This window comes from Oenanthe melanoleuca, chromosome 9 (assembly GCF_029582105.1).
Source record: "Oenanthe melanoleuca isolate GR-GAL-2019-014 chromosome 9, OMel1.0, whole genome shotgun sequence".
Lineage (NCBI taxonomy): Eukaryota > Metazoa > Chordata > Aves > Passeriformes > Muscicapidae > Oenanthe > Oenanthe melanoleuca.
In genome coordinates this window covers 16,677,596-16,695,417 of record NC_079343.1, presented here as the reverse complement: position 1 = coordinate 16,695,417, position 17,822 = coordinate 16,677,596, and the positions used below count along the sequence as shown (strand labels likewise).

The following is a 17,822-nucleotide window of genomic DNA, read 5'->3' as shown; positions in this document are numbered from 1 at the left end:
CTTTAAAGAAGCCCTTTTGAGCTGCTATATCAGCAATAAAAACTTTGCCAATGAATACCTTAATACCAGATTTTACAAGACTCAAAATACTGCCTCCCTTCAAAGCAGTGGTCTTGGGTGACCTATAGTGAGGTCCTCTGTCACCTTCTCAGGAGCCAGATCCTGTCTCCAGAGCCCAGAGTGGCTCTGAGGTGGTTTGATATCACAGCAGGAGCTGTGTTGTTCCAGCTGGGATGGTCTGGGGGCCTGAGGCAACTCTTAGTTTTTATTTCCTGTACCCATAAGCTTGAGGGTAGATTTTTATACAGCCTGTGCATCTGTGCTGCCTGGTGAGGGGATGGAAAGTCATCCCTTTTCCACATAAGACAGAGTGCATGGAAATGAAGTGCTCATGGAGATACTGGGCAGGAGGAGGGGGTGAAAGCACAGAGGGGCACTTAGCTGGATTTTCCTCTGGAGGTGTTGGCTCCCCTGGAGTTAATCCAGTTCCTAGGAAGGCTCAATGGCTAACTGCAGCCTGGGGGTCTCTTACAGCTGTGCCTGGAGATTTTTTTATTGTTGTTTTGGTCATTTCTGTGGGTTGTGACTTTATTATGTCTATCCTTCCCTGCATCTTGCTGTTCCCTTGTAGCCAACAACTGGAAGCAGTGTTCCCCTATGCCCTGTTTTCTGGTGTTTGTATAGGACAGAGAGACCTGTCTGGGGGGACAAAGCCTCAGCTGGTCTCAACAGACCCCCCTGAATGGAGCAGCAACCTGGTCCAGTGGAAGGTTTCCCTGACCATGACAGTGAGGTTAAAATGAGAGGAGCTTGAAAGCCTTTTCCAAGTCAAACCATTCTGGGATTTACCCAGAGAGCCCATCCTGCCCCAGGTATCCAAACCAAATGCAGTTCAGATCTTTGAAAGCTGTGGCTCCTTCAGCAGAAGCACCTGGGAAGTTGCAGAAAGAGCAAATTTGGAAAATGTTGGCCTGGGCTTGGCTGTGATTTAATCTTCTTCCAAGCTGTTAAAGCCTGCAACAATTAGTTGAGTTTTTTTTCTTTTCCCCTAACTCCTTTCGCAGTCTGTGTTTCTATAAGGAAGCCCCCTGGTTGATGCCTGGAATGGGCTTACCTAGAAACAAGACCAGACAAGTTTTTGACTTTGATCAAAGTGGATATATTTATTGAAGGACCTTCAGGTACATTAAGGGCAGATAAAGCCTCCCCAGGAGGCTACACCCAAAATGGACGATGGTCATGAGTTTCTCAGATGGATTTAAGTCTGGTTTATTTGCATATTGGGCTAATTCTACAATTGTAGCTTCAGGTAATGAAGTCATATTTGCTGCCCACCTTGATTCACTTTTTTTTTGGGGGGGTGTGGGGCTGAAGCAGAGGATGTCCTTGGTTCTGAGGCTTAGAAGGATCTGACCAAAATGTGAAGAGAGCTTCAGAGTTATACACTAATGCAGTACAGGATCTGAAAAAGATAAAAGCTCAAATCTCAAGGCATCAGGTTGGGGTTTTGCCTGTGGAAGCCGTGGATGGCTCCCCATGGAGCCGAGGGGTGTGGAGGGCCCTGGGGGTGGCAGGTGGTGATGGGGCTGTGTGCAGGAGCACCTGGAGCAGCAGTGAGACATTCCTGTGCCCTGCCCAGGCTCTGCCAACATCAACGACCGCAGCATGCTGGGGAAGAGGGACAGTGAGATGGCCATCATCGTGCAGGACAGCGACACCGTGCCCTCGGTCATGGACGGCCAGGAGTACCGCGCCGGCCGCTTCGCCCAGTCCCTGCGCCTGCGCTGCTTCAGGTGGGCTCTGGGCACGGCTGGGGGCGTCTGGGGGCCCAGCAGGGACACAGCAGGGCTTGCTCAGGCTCAGCCTGCCCCCACAGCCTTCCAGAGCAACGAGCTGCCACTGCTTGCCCAGCTTTAGCTTCTATTTCTTTCACTGTCCGCAGCTTGGTAGCTCGATTTTAAAAATTATTTTGCTTCAAGATTTTGCTAGCAGAGCTCATAAACAAGTGGTATTTCCCCTCCATATCCTGTTTGCACACTCCCTCAGTCTTAGGTGGCAGTGTCACTTTCTAAAGGACGCTTTTTTGCTGGGAGCAGCCATCTGGTCCACTACACAGCCATTTTTAGTTTAAGGCCTTTTTCCTTTTTCCTTTTTTTCCCCCACCACCTTCTTTCCCATCTGGACAGTTACTGCACAGAAGAAAAGGAGAAAATCAAGCAGCATTAGAGCTGACAGATTATCACAGGGGATGGGAGTGGGAAGGTGCTGGGAGCACACAGGGTTTGGCAAGTCCCAGGGAAACTTCTTGTCTCCTGGCATTTATCAAGAGGGCAGTGCCCAGTGCTTCAGCCTCTGGGAGCATCCATCCCTTTGTCTTCTCAGGGTTGTCCTTGGCGGCTCCGATCTCAATCCAGAACACCAGGATCCTGTCTGTGACAAATTCTTCAAGGAGGTCTGGATTGCCACAGCAGCTCGCAACGCCACCATCTTTGACAAGGTGAGGAGCACAGCAACTTCTCCCTCCCTCCATCCCACACAGAGGCACCAGATGCCAATGGAAGAAGCAGCACAGGGAGGGCAAAGAGAGCAGGCCCATTTCCTGGGGTTGGACCTTCAGAGATGTTTTGAAAGAATGAGAAGTGTCAGATGCAAGAGCTGTGAACAGGAAACTGGAGCTGGTGCATTTTCAGTGTGACAGTGCCCACGAAGGCAGCAGATCAGATTTCTCCTTGTGTTTGCATCAGCTCCAGTGAATGGCTGTGGTGTAGTTACTGCTTGTAATTACCCATGGTGTAACAGGAGTAGAAACAAATTTTACTTCTGTCTCTTAATGAGCTTTTGCAGTGATCAGAAAAGGCCCTGGAGCTTCCCCTCTGCCTGCTCCAGTCTCCTCGAGGGCAGGCACTTACCTCTTCCCTCCCTGTTCTCTGGGCTGTTAATTCAGTCACTCCCATCCTGGGGAATTTGCACTGGATGCTTTCTTTGGTCTTTCTCAGGAACTCTGCATTGCTGTATTTCCCCTATACTGACAGTGACTTCTCTGTTTTGATCAGGTGTTTCGATGCCTTCCCAGTGACGAGGTGAATAATTTAACCCAACTGCGTGACTTCATCAACAAGCCCAAATTAGCAAATGATGATCCTGCAAAAGCAGCAGAAGAATTAAAAAAGATTCGTGGGTTTTTAGTACAATTCCCCTTTCGTTTTCTGGAGGAAGAGTACTTGCTTCCCTCTGTTGGAACAAAGGAGTCCATGGTACCCATGGAGGTTTGGACTTAAGAAGATGCAGACTGCTTTACCTTTAAAGTCTTGTTCTCAGGAGAGAAGTTAATGAAAAATATGGGATTTTGGAAAGTAAAAGGAGACAAAAAGCTTCTTCACCAAGCTTATGAGCCCTTCTGAAGGATTTTGGTAGAGGAACTTGAAGCAAATCAACACTAGCAGACAAGAGAAGCAGAAAAACTTGGAAATAATGGCAGATGAGAAGTGTAGCCTCTAGAGGAGTTACTTCTTCAGGCATGTTCTGAGTATCTAAAGGATGCAGGCTGCTTCCTAGGACAGGAACTGACTCCCAATCGATGTTGTCACCACTGCCAGCTGTGTCCCGTGGTTGTGTTCATACTGTGATCGTGCTGTGGCTGCACAGGAGTCATGGGCTGCGTGTGCTGCTTCTCAGGCTTTGGGTGTCTGCACCTTGGCTGGCTGGAGTTCCCCATCTCACCCCTTCCACACCATCAGAGCACGTTGTGCAGCCCTGCCACTGTTGAGAAGTGCCATTTGCTGCTGCCTTGGGCTGTCCTGCAGCTTTCCAAGTGTGGGTGTTTCAGTTCTTACAGAGACACAGACTAACAATCCTGTATCAGAATCAGCATTTCGGTCTCTTCATCCCTTTGGGGGAAAAAATCCTCTTCCTATTGCAGCTGGAGCAATCAGCAGCCCTCAGGCTTGGCAGAGGGCAGTCTCAGTGGAGCTGCTGGAGATCACTGGAGTTTGCTGGTCTTTGCAGACACAGCACACCAGCTTGGTCCCACTGAGTGTGACTGTTTTCCTCAGGAGAGGATCAAGGTTCCAGCTCAAGCCTGAGGTGTCCAGAGCCGAGGGAAACCAAGGCACTGCATGTAACAGGGCTGAGACTCGAAAGCCAGCATGATCTGAACCAAGCTCTGCACTCTGCTTGTGTGTTTATCCTGCAGCTTATGGGTAGATTTTCATTTCCATCCCTTTCCCCCTATTTAAAAGAAGGTAAAGGCCATTAAGCTGACACCAGGCTCAGACTGAGCTGATGTGTGGATTTGTAGGTGGGGTGAATGCAAGGGGGAAGGGGAGCAGGTGACAAAGCCTTGTCTCTGCTCTGCTTTGTTACTGAACCAGCCACAACCTTGAGTTCAGTCATGCATTGCACATTCCTGTTTTCCATTGCTGTAAGAAGGTTTCCAAAGCTCTTTTGCACCTCCCTGTACCGAGAAGCAGCAGTTCAACCCAGCATCCTGGGAAAACACTACAGTTCCTTGGTTAGGACCTCGTGTGGTGGGCACCAGCCTGGGTCTGATCCCGTGCTCCATCCTGCAATGAGGCCATGTCTCCCAATTTCATGTCCAGCTCCAGCCTGAGGTGTTCCTTGCAGTCTGCAGTGCTGTGTAGGCACTGGGGAAATGGAGCATTAGAAAACACCTCAGGAGAGTTGGATCTGGAAGAGTGGGAGGCTGAGCTCCACTGCTGCCCCTGCATCCTGCCTTCCCTTCCCTTCCCAGGGTTATGTCTGTGCCCAACACTCCTTGGTCAAAAGGCCCAATGAACTGGTATTTATTTTAGTTCACAGAAGAGTTTATTTTTTTGTTTTCTGGCTCTTCCAACAGTTTTTTGACTGGAAAAGAATCCCACTGGTCTGCTAGCTATCCCCAAAAGGTAGCTGGCATGACATTTTAGCTGGTTGCCTTCTGTGTTCAGACCTGTAAATAGACCAGCTTATTCTGTACCTGCTGCATCACCCAAATTGGGAACAAACCCAGATGTTCTTCCAAATCTCAGCCCATTCCTACAGCTTCCACTGTTTTACACTTGTGTTTTGTAAATGCAGTTCCTTTTACACTCCTTTCTGGCATCTGTGGTCTGGTTCAGCTTTGGGAAGTGCATGTGCAGTATTTTATGTGATTGAGTCTGGGGGGTTGATGGTTTTACCTGGCATGCTGTAAGCACAGAAATATGTTCCCTTGATTTTTTTTTTTTTCCCTTAAAAAAACTGACCCAGGGTCACCCCCTGCAGAGCCAAAGCAATGTGTACCCTGACCATTTCCCATCGAGAAAGATCAAAGGTGTCCTGTGATTTCACATCAGTGCAGGTTCAGAGCTTTTCTCTCCTGATGTTTTTAGCTCTTTTAGTTTGACTGAAGCTGCTGACTTTAAACAATTACAGCCTGCCAGAGAATCCTTGTCAGTCACTGAGATGCGTGTTCAGAGTCAGAAAATGTTCAACCCTACCACCTATACACTGAACCTTGAAGTGCAACACTCCTGTCACCTTCTAAGTGCTCTTATTCTCCTCATATTAGTGAAGGTTTTTATAATTGTTAAATTATCCTTACATTGTCTTTTAAAATGGTAGGTAGCTAACTGTTGTGGCTCCTGACTCCAGGGGTGTTAACTCCCCCTCTGCCAGGCTGCTTTGGGGAAAAACCACTCAGGTTCTGCAGTGCTCAGCCCACTGTGTGATAGCTGCTGGTGTCCAGTGACACAGCAGAGCCATGGAGGGAGGTGTAATTGACTGATTTGGTATGAAAAGGTGCTAATTAAGAAGGTCTTTCATTACTGAGGTAGCAGACAGGCCTGATGTTGGCTCTCTGTCAGGGAGGAGGTTCTCCTGTGTGGGAACAGAGGCACTGCACTGACCATCCCTTCTCTGTGTTGGTACTAAATTCCTGATACCAGGAATTTAGAAACATTCAAATGCAAGCAGGGTGTGCAGCCTTGGCACAGTGAGGAGATCCCAGCATCCCCAGGGGCTTGTGGGGCCACCAAGTTCCCTAAGGAAGCAGCCTGCTCATCCCAAGCAGAGAGCAGGGCTGGAGCCACTGAGGTGCAGGCCCTGCTCGTTCTCACCCCAGGCTGTGCTGTTTGCAGCTGGCTCCCTGGGTCCTGTCAGCTGCAGGTTTTTTCTTACATTAAGAAGCCTGTGAAGTTGAACCCTTTGAGAAAGTTGGTTTCTGCATCTGAACAATCACTACTTCTTAGTGTGTCATACCAGTGTGGGCTTCAGGCTGGAGAGGGTCGCCCACGATACCCAGAGCTGGAACAGGTGATGTGGATTCAAGCACTAGCAACCCCAGAAACATCAACTGTTTCTTGTGGCATTTATTTTTTAGAACTTCTCCCAGGCTCAGACTTTATTTTGTAATTCAACCTCAGTAGAATACTTCTTTTCCCTTTAAATTATTCCTTAACAGGTTTCACCATGAGAAGTCGTGCTCCTTTCCTTAAATTTTAATAGTCTGATATTTTAAAATATGTGTTTTGTTATATCGATGTTGGACTGGATAAATGTTTCACTGTAAAGTCAATGCATGATTTAAAAAATGAGAGATAAAATGTCATTGTCTGCAAGAACTGTACTAAAAAACAATTTATAGGAGAACCACTCCAGTGCTCCATGGAAGAGGCAAAGTGCTCAGTTCAGTTTCTGGTCTCTTGGTCTCAGTCTATCCCCTGACTTGTTGTGAGCTTTGCTACATTAAACCCCCAATGCTCCATTTTCCTTTCTTTTGATCAAGTTTCACAACATGATTTTGCAATCCTGGTGCTGTCCCTGGGAGAACCTCAGTGCAGGTGTTGCCTAGCTGGGACTCTTCTATGAATAATTTCCAGTATCTTTATTCCTTCCAGAGGAGCATCCCTGTACAATCAAGCACAGATGTGCTCTGCTGTTGTAATTTCAGTGAAAGAGCCTTGAGCACTTGTGGCAAGGACAGTCAGGGGGTTGTATCTGTGCACAGGGCTGCTTTTGTGGGGACACTCCATGCAAGTATGAGAGTACTGTAGGATAATGGCATTTCCTCTCCTGCTGCATGTGGAGCCCCAAATCCATGCTGGGCTAAGCTGACCCTTCTCAGCAGCAGCAGAGCCTTTCATGGTGCAGGGCTGTGGTGGCCAAGGGCAAGAAAAAGCCAACAGGCTCCAGACCAGGATATGAGCAGAGGTTGGCAGCCCTTGGGTGCCCCACAAGCTGTGCACACACTGTCACAGCTCATGGCACTCGTTCTGCACATGGTTTCAACAAGCAATTGCTGCTGCACTGCTGAGATCCTGCTGAAGCCAGGAGCTCTGCAGAATCCTGCCCTAAACCCAGAGTGAAATTTCATGGCAGTGAATCAAGGCCAGCATGTGAATCTGTGCATCAAAGTGGAGCCACCCCACTAACCATACATTGACCACTGAATGCAATGCTCCTCTTGGGGTGTCACTGTTTTTTCATATTTTCCTTTCCCTGCCTGCTTTCCTGTTGTATTTTCCAGTATTTGTGATTATTCTATTTTTAACCTTCCAGTCAGCGTCTTTTCATAAAATCTCCTCTATGTAAATAATTCCAACTTTCCCTAGTTCTGCCACTAGGGAAATGAGAACAAGTGTCAAAAAGTCACAGTTTTGGGAATGTTGTTTTTTGTTAGAAAATGATGTCTCTAGCTAAACTAATCCACAAAAGGAGAGCTTCCACTTGGGGTGTGAGCACAGCTCTCTGTGCATCCCTCCCTTCGGGCAGTGCTGCTGGGACACTGAATATCCCTTCTGTGAAGGCTGCTGGAATTGAGTTTTGTATCCTTGTTCCTGCTAACGAGCGCTTTCCTTCCCACTCTGTTTGTATCTGGCAAATGAATGTGTATTAATGGACTGAGAATACAACTGATCATCATGTCAGAACATTTGGCTTCAGTGTCATTTCTCCTTGTTTTGGGGGCTTCATCCTGCCTGGGGATGAGTTCTGTCCTTGCTCTGTATCAGCAGCCAAGACGTGATGGGGAAAGGCCCAGAATAGCAATAAAAATGGCTAGACTTGAGTCATTTGGGTTTCCCTGGGAGAGAGAAATTGCTGGGGTGAAACAGCATAAAAAGAAAATTGGACTTTTTAAATAGATTAAAAAGTCGTGTTTAAAGGAGTTTTAATAATCCAAAAGCATTATGAAAGGCATAGACAAAAATGCTCTGTCTCCAAAATAGGATTAACTTGCCCCTGTCCCCTTTTAACTTCCAGTAAAGGAAATTCAGCAGAGAGAAAGGAAGAAGCAGCTGCCTGTTGTCCTCCAGGGGCAGAAGAGATTAATAAAGCATCAATGACATTTCCAAGCTCTCTTGCAAACTGAAAACATATTAACTTCTCCATTTCTTAGGTTTCATCTCCTTCCTCAGATGCCAGAGGGCTCTCTGTATCTTCAGAACTTCCAAACCCAATCTGTGTCCTCGACAGACACAATAAACCAAGACAACAGAGCCGGAGGGTGAGGCAGGGGGTTGGTGAGAGACATCAGGCAGCTGCTGAGTGACACTGTCGGTTTCTGCTGCCACTCCAGCCTCCCCTGCTGATTCTGTGCCTCCTGAATCCCATTTAGGGGCTCCTGAAGAGGGGACAGCAGCAAGCAGGAGCGATGTGGGGCCTGACAGTCCCTGCTGGGTGTGTGGTGCTGAGCCCAGGGGTGCTGGGTGGCAGCAGGGTGGCTGTGGGGTCACACAGGGCAGCCTCAGCTGAGGCTGGTTTCCCTGCAAGCAGCAGGAGAGCCATGGGATCAGACTTGAGACTATCTTGAAATTAATGGGAAACTGGAAGTGGTCCTGAACCTGGGGAGTTCAGGTGTGGATTTGTAGGAAGGGTCCTTTCCCTTTTCTACATAGTTGTCTGGGTTTCAGGGGGGATAGAGTTCATTTTTCCTTAGTAGCCAGCAGGTTCCTTTTTGCATTCAAGTAGGGGCCCAGCTCGAGGGCACTGTTGCTGTTTTTGCTATTTTCCCCCTCCTGCGGGCCTGACTTTGTTCACGTCCATCCCTAAAGGCAGAAGTGGATGCCAGCTTATGGCTGTGGCTGCACTGACTGTGGGGGGCAGGAAGGCGATGGCAGAACTCCCCCGGCCGTTCCCGACCAGAGTGTTCTGTTTGCTCCTGCAGGACTCGCAGAGCCTCAATTTGATGGCTCCTCACCGAGCAGGAATGCAGCCCACGCCTACCCCGAACACAAAGTGCCCTTGCCAGAGTGTTTAACAACCTGTTCTTCCCAGGGTGGATTTCTCCAGCCATTTCTTGTGCCGAGGCTGTTCTTGCCTCCTCCCACAGGTCAGCTCCTCCACTGTGGATGTGTCCACAGGAATCCCATGGCAGGGGCAGGAGGAATCCTCTCATCCACCCCAGCACCCAGCACATCTGCTCTCTGGCCCTTCGTTGGCATCTGTGCACCGAGCTCTCAATAACACATCAACTTTAATGAGTGCCAGCCCTTTGCATGCATGAAATCACTAATATGCTGCAGTTATTTTTGTTCTGAGGAGGAAAGCAGGGAAGAAAGGAAAAAAGAAAAGGTTTTGTGAGCCAGGTCTAAGGGTACATGAAGAAACAGTTTTCTTCTCACTGCTAAAAATCAATTTATTTTAGTTTCTCTTCAATTGTGTCAGCTCTTCACATTTTCAAGTACAGCTCTGAAGCACTGATGCAGTGGAGCGAAGGTTTGAAGAGCTTGAATCACAACAGCACTGTGAGTGAAATGCTCGATTTTTTTCTTATTGGAAAAATTAAAAGTGACAGCTTCAAAATTGGTTCCACTGCTTTGATTGATTAGACAGAATATTTAGCTCAAAATGATTATGGCAAGATTTTCTACAGAGGCTCATGGCTGGGATGGAAATTAATTTGGAGAAAAGAGGAGGGAGAGTTAAAAAAGAAATTATTCTGCAAAAGATACTGTTTATCCCCAGAATCTGTGATGAATAATCTCTCCATATTCATCCTGATCTCAATAATTAAAAATTCTGTGAGTTCCCATTTGAGGACAAAGCAAAGGGGCACGGGGAGATAGTGTTAATGAGGCCTCACAGGTGTCTATTCCCTGGAGATTCTGATGCCCACTTGCAGCTGCTCAGTGCCCAGCAGGTGTCTGCATGGGAGATCCTGACTGGGAAACCTGCCCTGGGCCAAGGGTTGGGTGTTCAGCTGGAGTCCTGCTGGGGCAGGTGAGCTGGAAGTCACCCACTGGGAAGCTGAGGGCCACTGAAGGTGGTGTGGGCACAAGGGAAGTTCAGGTAAGAGCTGGACCCACCTCTCCAGCTGGAGAATCCAGGGCCAAGCACACCTGTAAGCAGACACATCACAAGGATGCTCCAGCATCTCCAGGTGGACAGCTGCTCTCCAGGATCCATCCTGGAATGGGAGAGCTGAGGCCACATGGGCAGGCTGGGCAGGCTGGGCTCTCAGCCAGGGAAACACCAGGAGTAGAATCACAGAATGGTTCAGGTTAGAACAAACCTTAAAGCTCATCATGTTCCACCCTCCACCCTAGGCAGGGACACCTTCCACCATCCCAGGTCACTCCAAGCCCATCCACCTGGTCTTGGCACTTCCAGGGATGGGGTGGCCACAGCTTCTCTGGACACCCTGTGCCAGGGCCTCACCACTCACAGGGAAGAATTTTTCTTTAATACCCAATCTAAACCTGCTCTCTTTCAGTTAGAAGTGATTCCCCCTAGTCCTGTCACTCCAGGCTCTTTTAAAAAGTCTCCATATCTCTTGCAGGCTCCCTTCAGGTACTGAAAGGCCATAATTAGGTGACTCCAAAGCCTTCTCCTCTCCAGGCTGAACAATCCCAATCCTCTCAGCCCTACAGCAGAGAATGCCTCTATCCCATCCTGTGCTCCATGCCTCTATCTCATCTCGTGGGTCTATCCTGCTGCTGGTGTCCTGCCTTTGGCATTTATCTGATTAATCCCTGTTCTGTTCACTAAACAGGCAGAAAAGTGTTTCTACTCTCTTCACTGGGTTATCTTCCTTATTCCATGCTTTATGAGACAAATGCACATTAAACAGCCCAGCCAAGCCCAGCAGACTCACAGGCTGGAACTTGCACATTGTCCATCCAAGACAGAAACAGAAAATGGGTCCTTCAGGAGAGGACTCAGGCTGCTTGCCCAACATTTTTTAATTTCAACTTGAAAAATGGGTTTGAGACTTTGGGTTGTGTTTTTTGGATTTTTTTGGGGGGGCTTTTTTACATTTTAGGTTTTCATATATCAAACAAGCTTCCTCTTGAAATTGGTACATGGTTTATGAAATAAAATATAAAAGCACTGTACCTGCAGAAATATGAATTAGGTATTGTATATGGAAGTAATTTAAAGTAGAGTTAATGTTTTTCTCTATAGAGAAAAGCTCCATTTTGACCAGTATCAGATATGGAACAGGGAAACTCCAGAAACAAAGACAGCTATAGCCACAAGCCACAGCTGTAGCCACAGACCAGCACAGCTCTTACAGGATGTTCTTCCACGGGTGTCTCCTGTCTCATGCACAGTGAATCCTGGATGATCCCACATATCTGTTAGGACTGTGTGTTGGCCAGCACATCCTGGCTGGAAAGAGTAATGCAGATGTCACCTGGGCATTTAATCACATGTAGGAATTTAGGCCAAGTTACAGCAGCCCCAAGGTCACTTTTAGGTAACAATCCACCTAATCCATAATTTTCACGGATAGGTCACTGTTAGGTACAATCCACCTTACCCTTCCTGGCCTGGCAGCTGTGTGTGGGGAAGGCTGAGGGAGGCCGTGCCTATAGCTCAGTGTCCTGGGTTAAACTGATCTTACAGGGACCACATTCTGTGAGTGACATGTTCATCTCCACACCTGCACTTCCAGCTTGGGTTAAACCTGCCAAAATCAAGACAATGCCAACTGCAGCTGGGGACACACCTGGAGCCCTGCAAAGAAGGACCTTGGAGGGTTTCCCCATGGTGCTGCTTCCCAGTTTGCTGGGAGCCTCTGGTCCACCTCTCCATCCCCTCCAGCACCGGGCAGGAGCGCCTGGCAGCTGGCGCTGCTCGGGCTCAGCAGTGCGCCGGTGCACGGCGATGGATTAAACACACCCAAGGCAAAAAGCCTTGCTGGAGAGGTTCTTTCCATGGATCCAAGCCCTCCCTGAAGCCGAGGGCTGGGTGGCCGCGTTCCTCTAGAGGGTGCTGCGGGCTCAGCCTGCGCTCCCCGGGGAGGGGGTGCCCCTTTTCCCCGCTGTGCCAGGTCCCTGCGCTCCCCGGGGAGGGGGTGTCCCTGTTCTGGGAGCCCAAATCCCGCTGTGCCTAGTGCCTGCGCTCCCTGGGGATGGGGTGTCCCTGTTCTGGGAGCCCCCATCCCGCTGTGCCGGGTCCCTGCGCTCCCTAGGGATGGGGTGTCCCTGTTCTGGGAGCCCCAGTCCCGCTGTGCCCGGTCCCTGCGCTCCCTGGGGATGGGGTGTCCCTGTTCTGGGAGCCCCCATCCCCCTGTGACGAGTGCCTGCGCTCCCCAGGGATGAGGTGTCCCTGTTCTGGGAGCCCAAATCCCGCTGTGCCAGGTCCCTGCGCTCCCTGGGGATGGGGTGTCCCTGTTCTGGGAGCCCCCATCCCCCTGTGACGAGTGCCTGCGCTCCCCAGGGATGAGGTGTCCCTGTTCTGGGAGCGCAAATCCCGCTGTGCCAGGTCCCTGCCGGTCCCCAGGGATGGGGTGTCCCTGTTCTGGGAGCCCCCATCCCGCTGTACCCGGTCCTTGCCGGGTCCCTGCCGGGTCCCTGCCGGTCCCCACGGGCACAGCCGAGCTGCCGGACCAGGATGCAGCCAAAGCACGTTAACCCCGCCGGGCTCCCCGGTCCTGCCTCTCTCCAAGGGATGTCCCCACATCTGGCCTCGCTGCTGGGGGCTCGCAGGTCAGCATCTCCCCCTCCCTGCGAGCACGGTCACGCTGAGACATTTTTAAATTGAGTACTACGTGTACCGTGACTGTTTGGGCTCGGATCCATTCCCTGGATGTCCTTCCCAGAAGGCTGCGTTGGCTCTCCAGTGACTCGCCGCAATATGTATCTGCACTTTGCTTCCTCGCAGACCATATCTGTACGACATCGATTGTACTGGCTAAGAATGCTTACAAACCTATTTCCTGCTGCAGGATGATCACATTATACACAATTACACACTCTAGGAATTTCTCCTGAGATCCAGCTGGGTACAGGCTGGAGTGGCGGAGGAGCCGGAGCGTGTGCGGAATAATGAATCATTCATTCAAGCTGACTTGGAGCTCTTGGGTTCTGCCAGCATGTGGTGAGCTGCACTAGCTGCTTATTGCCCCCAAAAAAAGCCTGAATCACCTAAATCACTCCAAATTTGGTTTCCACTGTTGCCACTTCACTATTATTATTTTTACCATGCCAGAAAGGTTTGTGCAGGATTTATTCTAAATGTCTCAGCAGGAGAAGTCTCCATGAGCTGAGACATGCTGTTCCAAACAGAGACTTTCTCAGCAGGAGCAAAATCCATGTCCACAAGGTTCCTGCCCTCAGAAGAGACACAGTGTTTCTTGTCCTGTGGTGCTGGTGGTGATGGCAGCAGCAGCACCACAGGGCACTTTCCCAGGATCCTGGGATGCCAAGGGATCCAAAACATGAGCATTCCCCTGGCCTGGGAATCCCACAGCCTTAGATGGGACAGAGCTGCCTGGAAATCACAGAGATGCTGTTTGCCCTCGAGAAGGGCAGGGATGTCTCATGCAGAGTTTTTCTATAAACAAGGAGGCTGATGCTTTTCTTTGACCCACTGCTGGATCTGTCCAGCAGAGCCATGTGCTGCAGTGTCACGGGAGGGACGTGGAGATGGTGGATGGCCACGATGAAACCCCTGATGAGGAGCACAAAGCCCATCAAACTGTGCTGGCTGTCCCTGAGAACAGTGCCAGGGCTGCAGTGTGGCTCATTGCAACACCTAAAAACCTGACCTTGCACCTTCCTCTTCCTCTTCCTCTTCCTCTTCCTCTTCCTCTTCCTCTTCCTCTTCCTCTTCCTCTTCCTGGCCAAGCTGCTCCACGAGCAGCTCTCCTGCCCTGTTTCCTCTGGCCTGGTGAAACACCTCCCTGTATGGCATCCTTTCCCTGGTATCCAGCTATGTTTTATCCACTGTTCCATTGTTATCTGCCAGCTGAAAAGGCTGGAGCATGTTTGTTAGCTAAAGATTTCCTTTTAGGGAGCTGGAGGCAGATTATCCTGGCTGTTTCTAACAATGTGTAATCTAAGCTGTCACCCACATTTCCAATATTTTATTTCTGGCAAGGCTACAGCAAGGCTGGAGTGAAACTAGGAGGTTGGAGAGCCCTCCTCATGCTGGGTGGATGTTCTCTTTGACCTGGGACCTCACCAATCCCATCACCTCCACCCTCAGGTCACCTGAACTTAACTTCAGTTATTTAACCCTCTCAGGGATCATACCCTATTGCTTTCCTAAGGCTATGACTTCCAGTTGTTTATTTTAAAATAAGAGCTGAAAGTCATATATGGACACGTGGTTCCAAGACCTACAAAAGTGCTGAATGTTGTGCTGGGAGAAAAATCAAGCAAAATGTCTCCACAGAAACACTTCAGACATGCTGTTTGGAAGACCCACCCTTGCCAAGCAGGCTTATGTACTCTCCTTTTGTTCATCATAACTTTTGGTTATATGAACCTCTGCAAAGAGAATTTAGCAGAGGATTTACTGAATTTTTTCTGGGTTTTCTGATGTGGCACATCCACCCTCCTGGGTGTGTTTAGCAGGTGCCCAGCATCTTGTGATAATCTGAAGGGACATTTCCCTTCCAGTGCCACATGAGATAATGTCACTTTGACCCCATATGTTTCTGCTTTCTGACTGAACTGCTGCGCTGATGGTTTTGCTGTGCTTAATCTGAACTCAGTTTAAGGCTGATGTGCTCATTATGTTCTCACATTCCTTTATCTACAAAGCCAGGACCTGAAACAAAACACGGGCAATTCTGTCAGGGCGAACACAACTGTTTTGCATGCCTGGAAGAAATTGTTGTCTTACAGTTGTCTTACAGGTTTTTCATTATTTTAATGGGTAATCCCAGGCCAGCTGCATCTCAGCTCCAACACTAGATCAAGTTAAAGACTGAAAAGTAATGAAAAACCAGGCTGAAAGAGGGTCTGTGTGTTTCAGGAGCTCAAGTCCTATTTTTCACAAGCAACCTGGGCTTTTAGCAGCCTAATTGCCATTTACTAGCAGCTGGACTAGCTCTTAATGCTCAGTTTTGCAGAGGAAAAGGCTAATTCTCTTTCAGCGAACAGCATGTGTCAGCTACAGCAAATGCAAAACTCAGACTTTGCTGTGCTTGTCATCTGGTACTTGTGAGAGCTCACAAAGGGCTAAAGCCACCACCTGCCTGTGTAGAAGATGGTGGATTTTCTGTCAGGATATGGCTAACTTGCTTCTTAAGATGTTGTGTAAAGCACTGAAACCTTCTGCAGCAACTAAATAATTCAGAGAAATTTTGCAGAGAGGTCCCCTGTGGGGCTGTCAGCACCTCCCCTCTGTGCATTTTGGTGAGATGATGTGGTACAGAATGGCTTTATCCTCTCTGTCCAAGCATGTGGTGGAAGGGGACTGACAGGACACAACTCACCACAATCAGCTTTGGTCAAGTAGGACTTGAAAGTGGGCTGAACCACTTTCATTGTTACATCCCCCTAGACAGGCACCAGGGAGGAGGATTCTTATTGTCAGGACAGGTTGGAGCTCTTCCAGTATGCAAGGGCACAAAAACACCTCCTGCCTTTGCCACTGCCCCAAGCCTTTCAGCTGCCTCCTGGGCAAAGGCTGGGTTAGAAAGGCACCAGTAACAAAGCACCAGTAACAGAGTGGGTACTTGTCTCAGCTTTCCAGAGCCCAGCACTGGGCATGGCTGGAGCACCTCTCTGACAGCCTGGAACAGCAGTGACAAAGAAGCCAGTCTTCAATTGCTGTTATCTGCAGTGTGTCTCTTCCCAGTCATCTCCATGTGCTTTTGAGAGTCTTGTAGTTCTTGGGGGTGGCAACGGTCTTGGCAACCTCTGTGCAGGCTGCAGTACTGCATGTGCTAGGAGCCACAAGCTGAGAAACACAAACTTCTGAGTTAATTAAATATACAATGACATTTTTAAAGCCTCTCTAATACTCTGGCTGCTTTGAGCCTGTAGGGGACAGAATTTCAAAGGAAATTTTCTGGCTTATCCCTCCCACTCAGAAGTGGTGCACACAGGAACTGGGTCTCAGTCATGACTTTGTCATTTGGGTTCTCCTGAGTGTCCTGTCTACTCCCAGCTGCTGGTTCCCTTGTAGTAACCTACTCATGAGAGCCCAGACTGCAGGCTCAGATGTGGGCAGGGTTTCCCCTTGCTCTGAGGCTCAGCCCACTCTTTTCTGCTTTCTTAACTGAAGATGGAGTCACTCCACTGAACATGCAGAACGCCTTCAACAGATATTTTCAAAACCACACAGTTTCCTGCCTGGTGTTTTGGTAGTTGTTCAGAAATCACATGTTAACACTAAAGTCATCAGCTTGTTTAAATGTGCCCATTGTATTTTGATCTATATATACTGTGCTGAACCAAGTGTGACCATGCTTTTCCCATCTTGGATGCTCCTTATTCCCAGGTTTTTACTGACCAGTGGGATGTTGCACAGCTAGGAGCACCCTTGTCCCTTCCTCCTAGGTTTGCCTCTCATGAGTAAAGATGTATAAATCAATATATATAAACTCTACAGGACCTCCTGGGCCCAAAGCCAGCCTCCATCCACATCCCTGCAGCAGAAGGCCTTCCATATATAAATCCAGACTCAAGTGCCTCCTCGCTGAGATGGTGAAGTGGTATTTTTGGGTGCTCTGATAATGATTTTCTCTTTCAGCAAGTCAGAAAGTCCATGCCTTGATATTCTCCATCCGTTTCCTAAGCATACAGTGTGTCTTACCTTTGGTGAATATTTGTGTGAGCTTTTTTTAAGCTTTTCCTTGTTATGACAGGACCTAGAACATCCCCCTCCTCCTTCTTTTTTTTTTTTTTTTAAACCATTTTCATCTAATTCCAGGAGGAGTGCTTTCATAGACTGCCACATCTCCATGAAGGCATGAGGAAGTAAACACCTCTGAGCAAAGCCTCCCCAGAAAGGCAACAGCAGTTGGCTCAAACCCCATCTTCCTACTCAAACCCTCACACTTTAAGCACTACTCAGACGATTTCTTTCAGTTGCTTTAAGTACCTCCAGTTGTTTTCTGACTTGCTTCTGCTTTGGGCATTGATGATGAGTGGGAAGCCTCAAAACACTTACAAAGTCTATTCTGTACTGTAGTTTAACAGAATTTTATTCCTTTTATTCCTTTTCTTTATTATTTTTTTAAATTTTGTATGTGTGTGTGTATAAAACACTTATGCCTTTTGCAGGGGAAAATGGCAAGTATTCAACACACTCCCAACAAGGCAGAAGCATCATGTGTTTGTTTCCCTGTCTTCTTTGCAGAACAACAAATCTCACAAGCCACGGTGAAGACAATGATCATTAAAAAAAGGGAAATCTGGAAAAATATATATGCCAAGGAAGTTTGGACCTGTATTGCCTCCAGTCTCACAGGTCTTGGAGAACTCTGGATGCTTGGCTGCCACTGAAGCCCTGTGGGACCTTTGTTGTCAGCAGCTCTGCCAACTGCAGTTCCAGTTTTGTGACCCCTTTCCTGAGAAGAGATGCTGAACCCTACCCACACCTCAGGATAGATTATAATTTAAAAAAACCAAAAAACCTCACTGTTCCTGAAATGTGTCTTA

At 48.5% G+C, this 17,822-nt stretch overlaps 1 protein-coding gene across 3 annotated transcripts in view; it reads left to right on the top strand.

Moving 5' to 3' along the window:
* The window catches only part of PLD1 (phospholipase D1), a 72,927-nt gene extending 65,020 nt beyond the window's left edge, over positions 1-7,907 (top strand). For all 3 annotated transcript variants that reach the window (XM_056498498.1, XM_056498497.1, XM_056498499.1), the window contains 3 exons: positions 1,640-1,793; positions 2,383-2,497; positions 3,054-7,907. In XM_056498498.1, the coding sequence (XP_056354473.1) occupies positions 1,640-1,793; positions 2,383-2,497; positions 3,054-3,278 (494 nt within the window). In that variant the 3' untranslated portion in view covers positions 3,279-7,907. The remainder of the gene's footprint in view (positions 1-1,639; positions 1,794-2,382; positions 2,498-3,053) is intronic.
* The last annotated feature ends 9,915 nt before the right edge of the window (positions 7,908-17,822 follow it).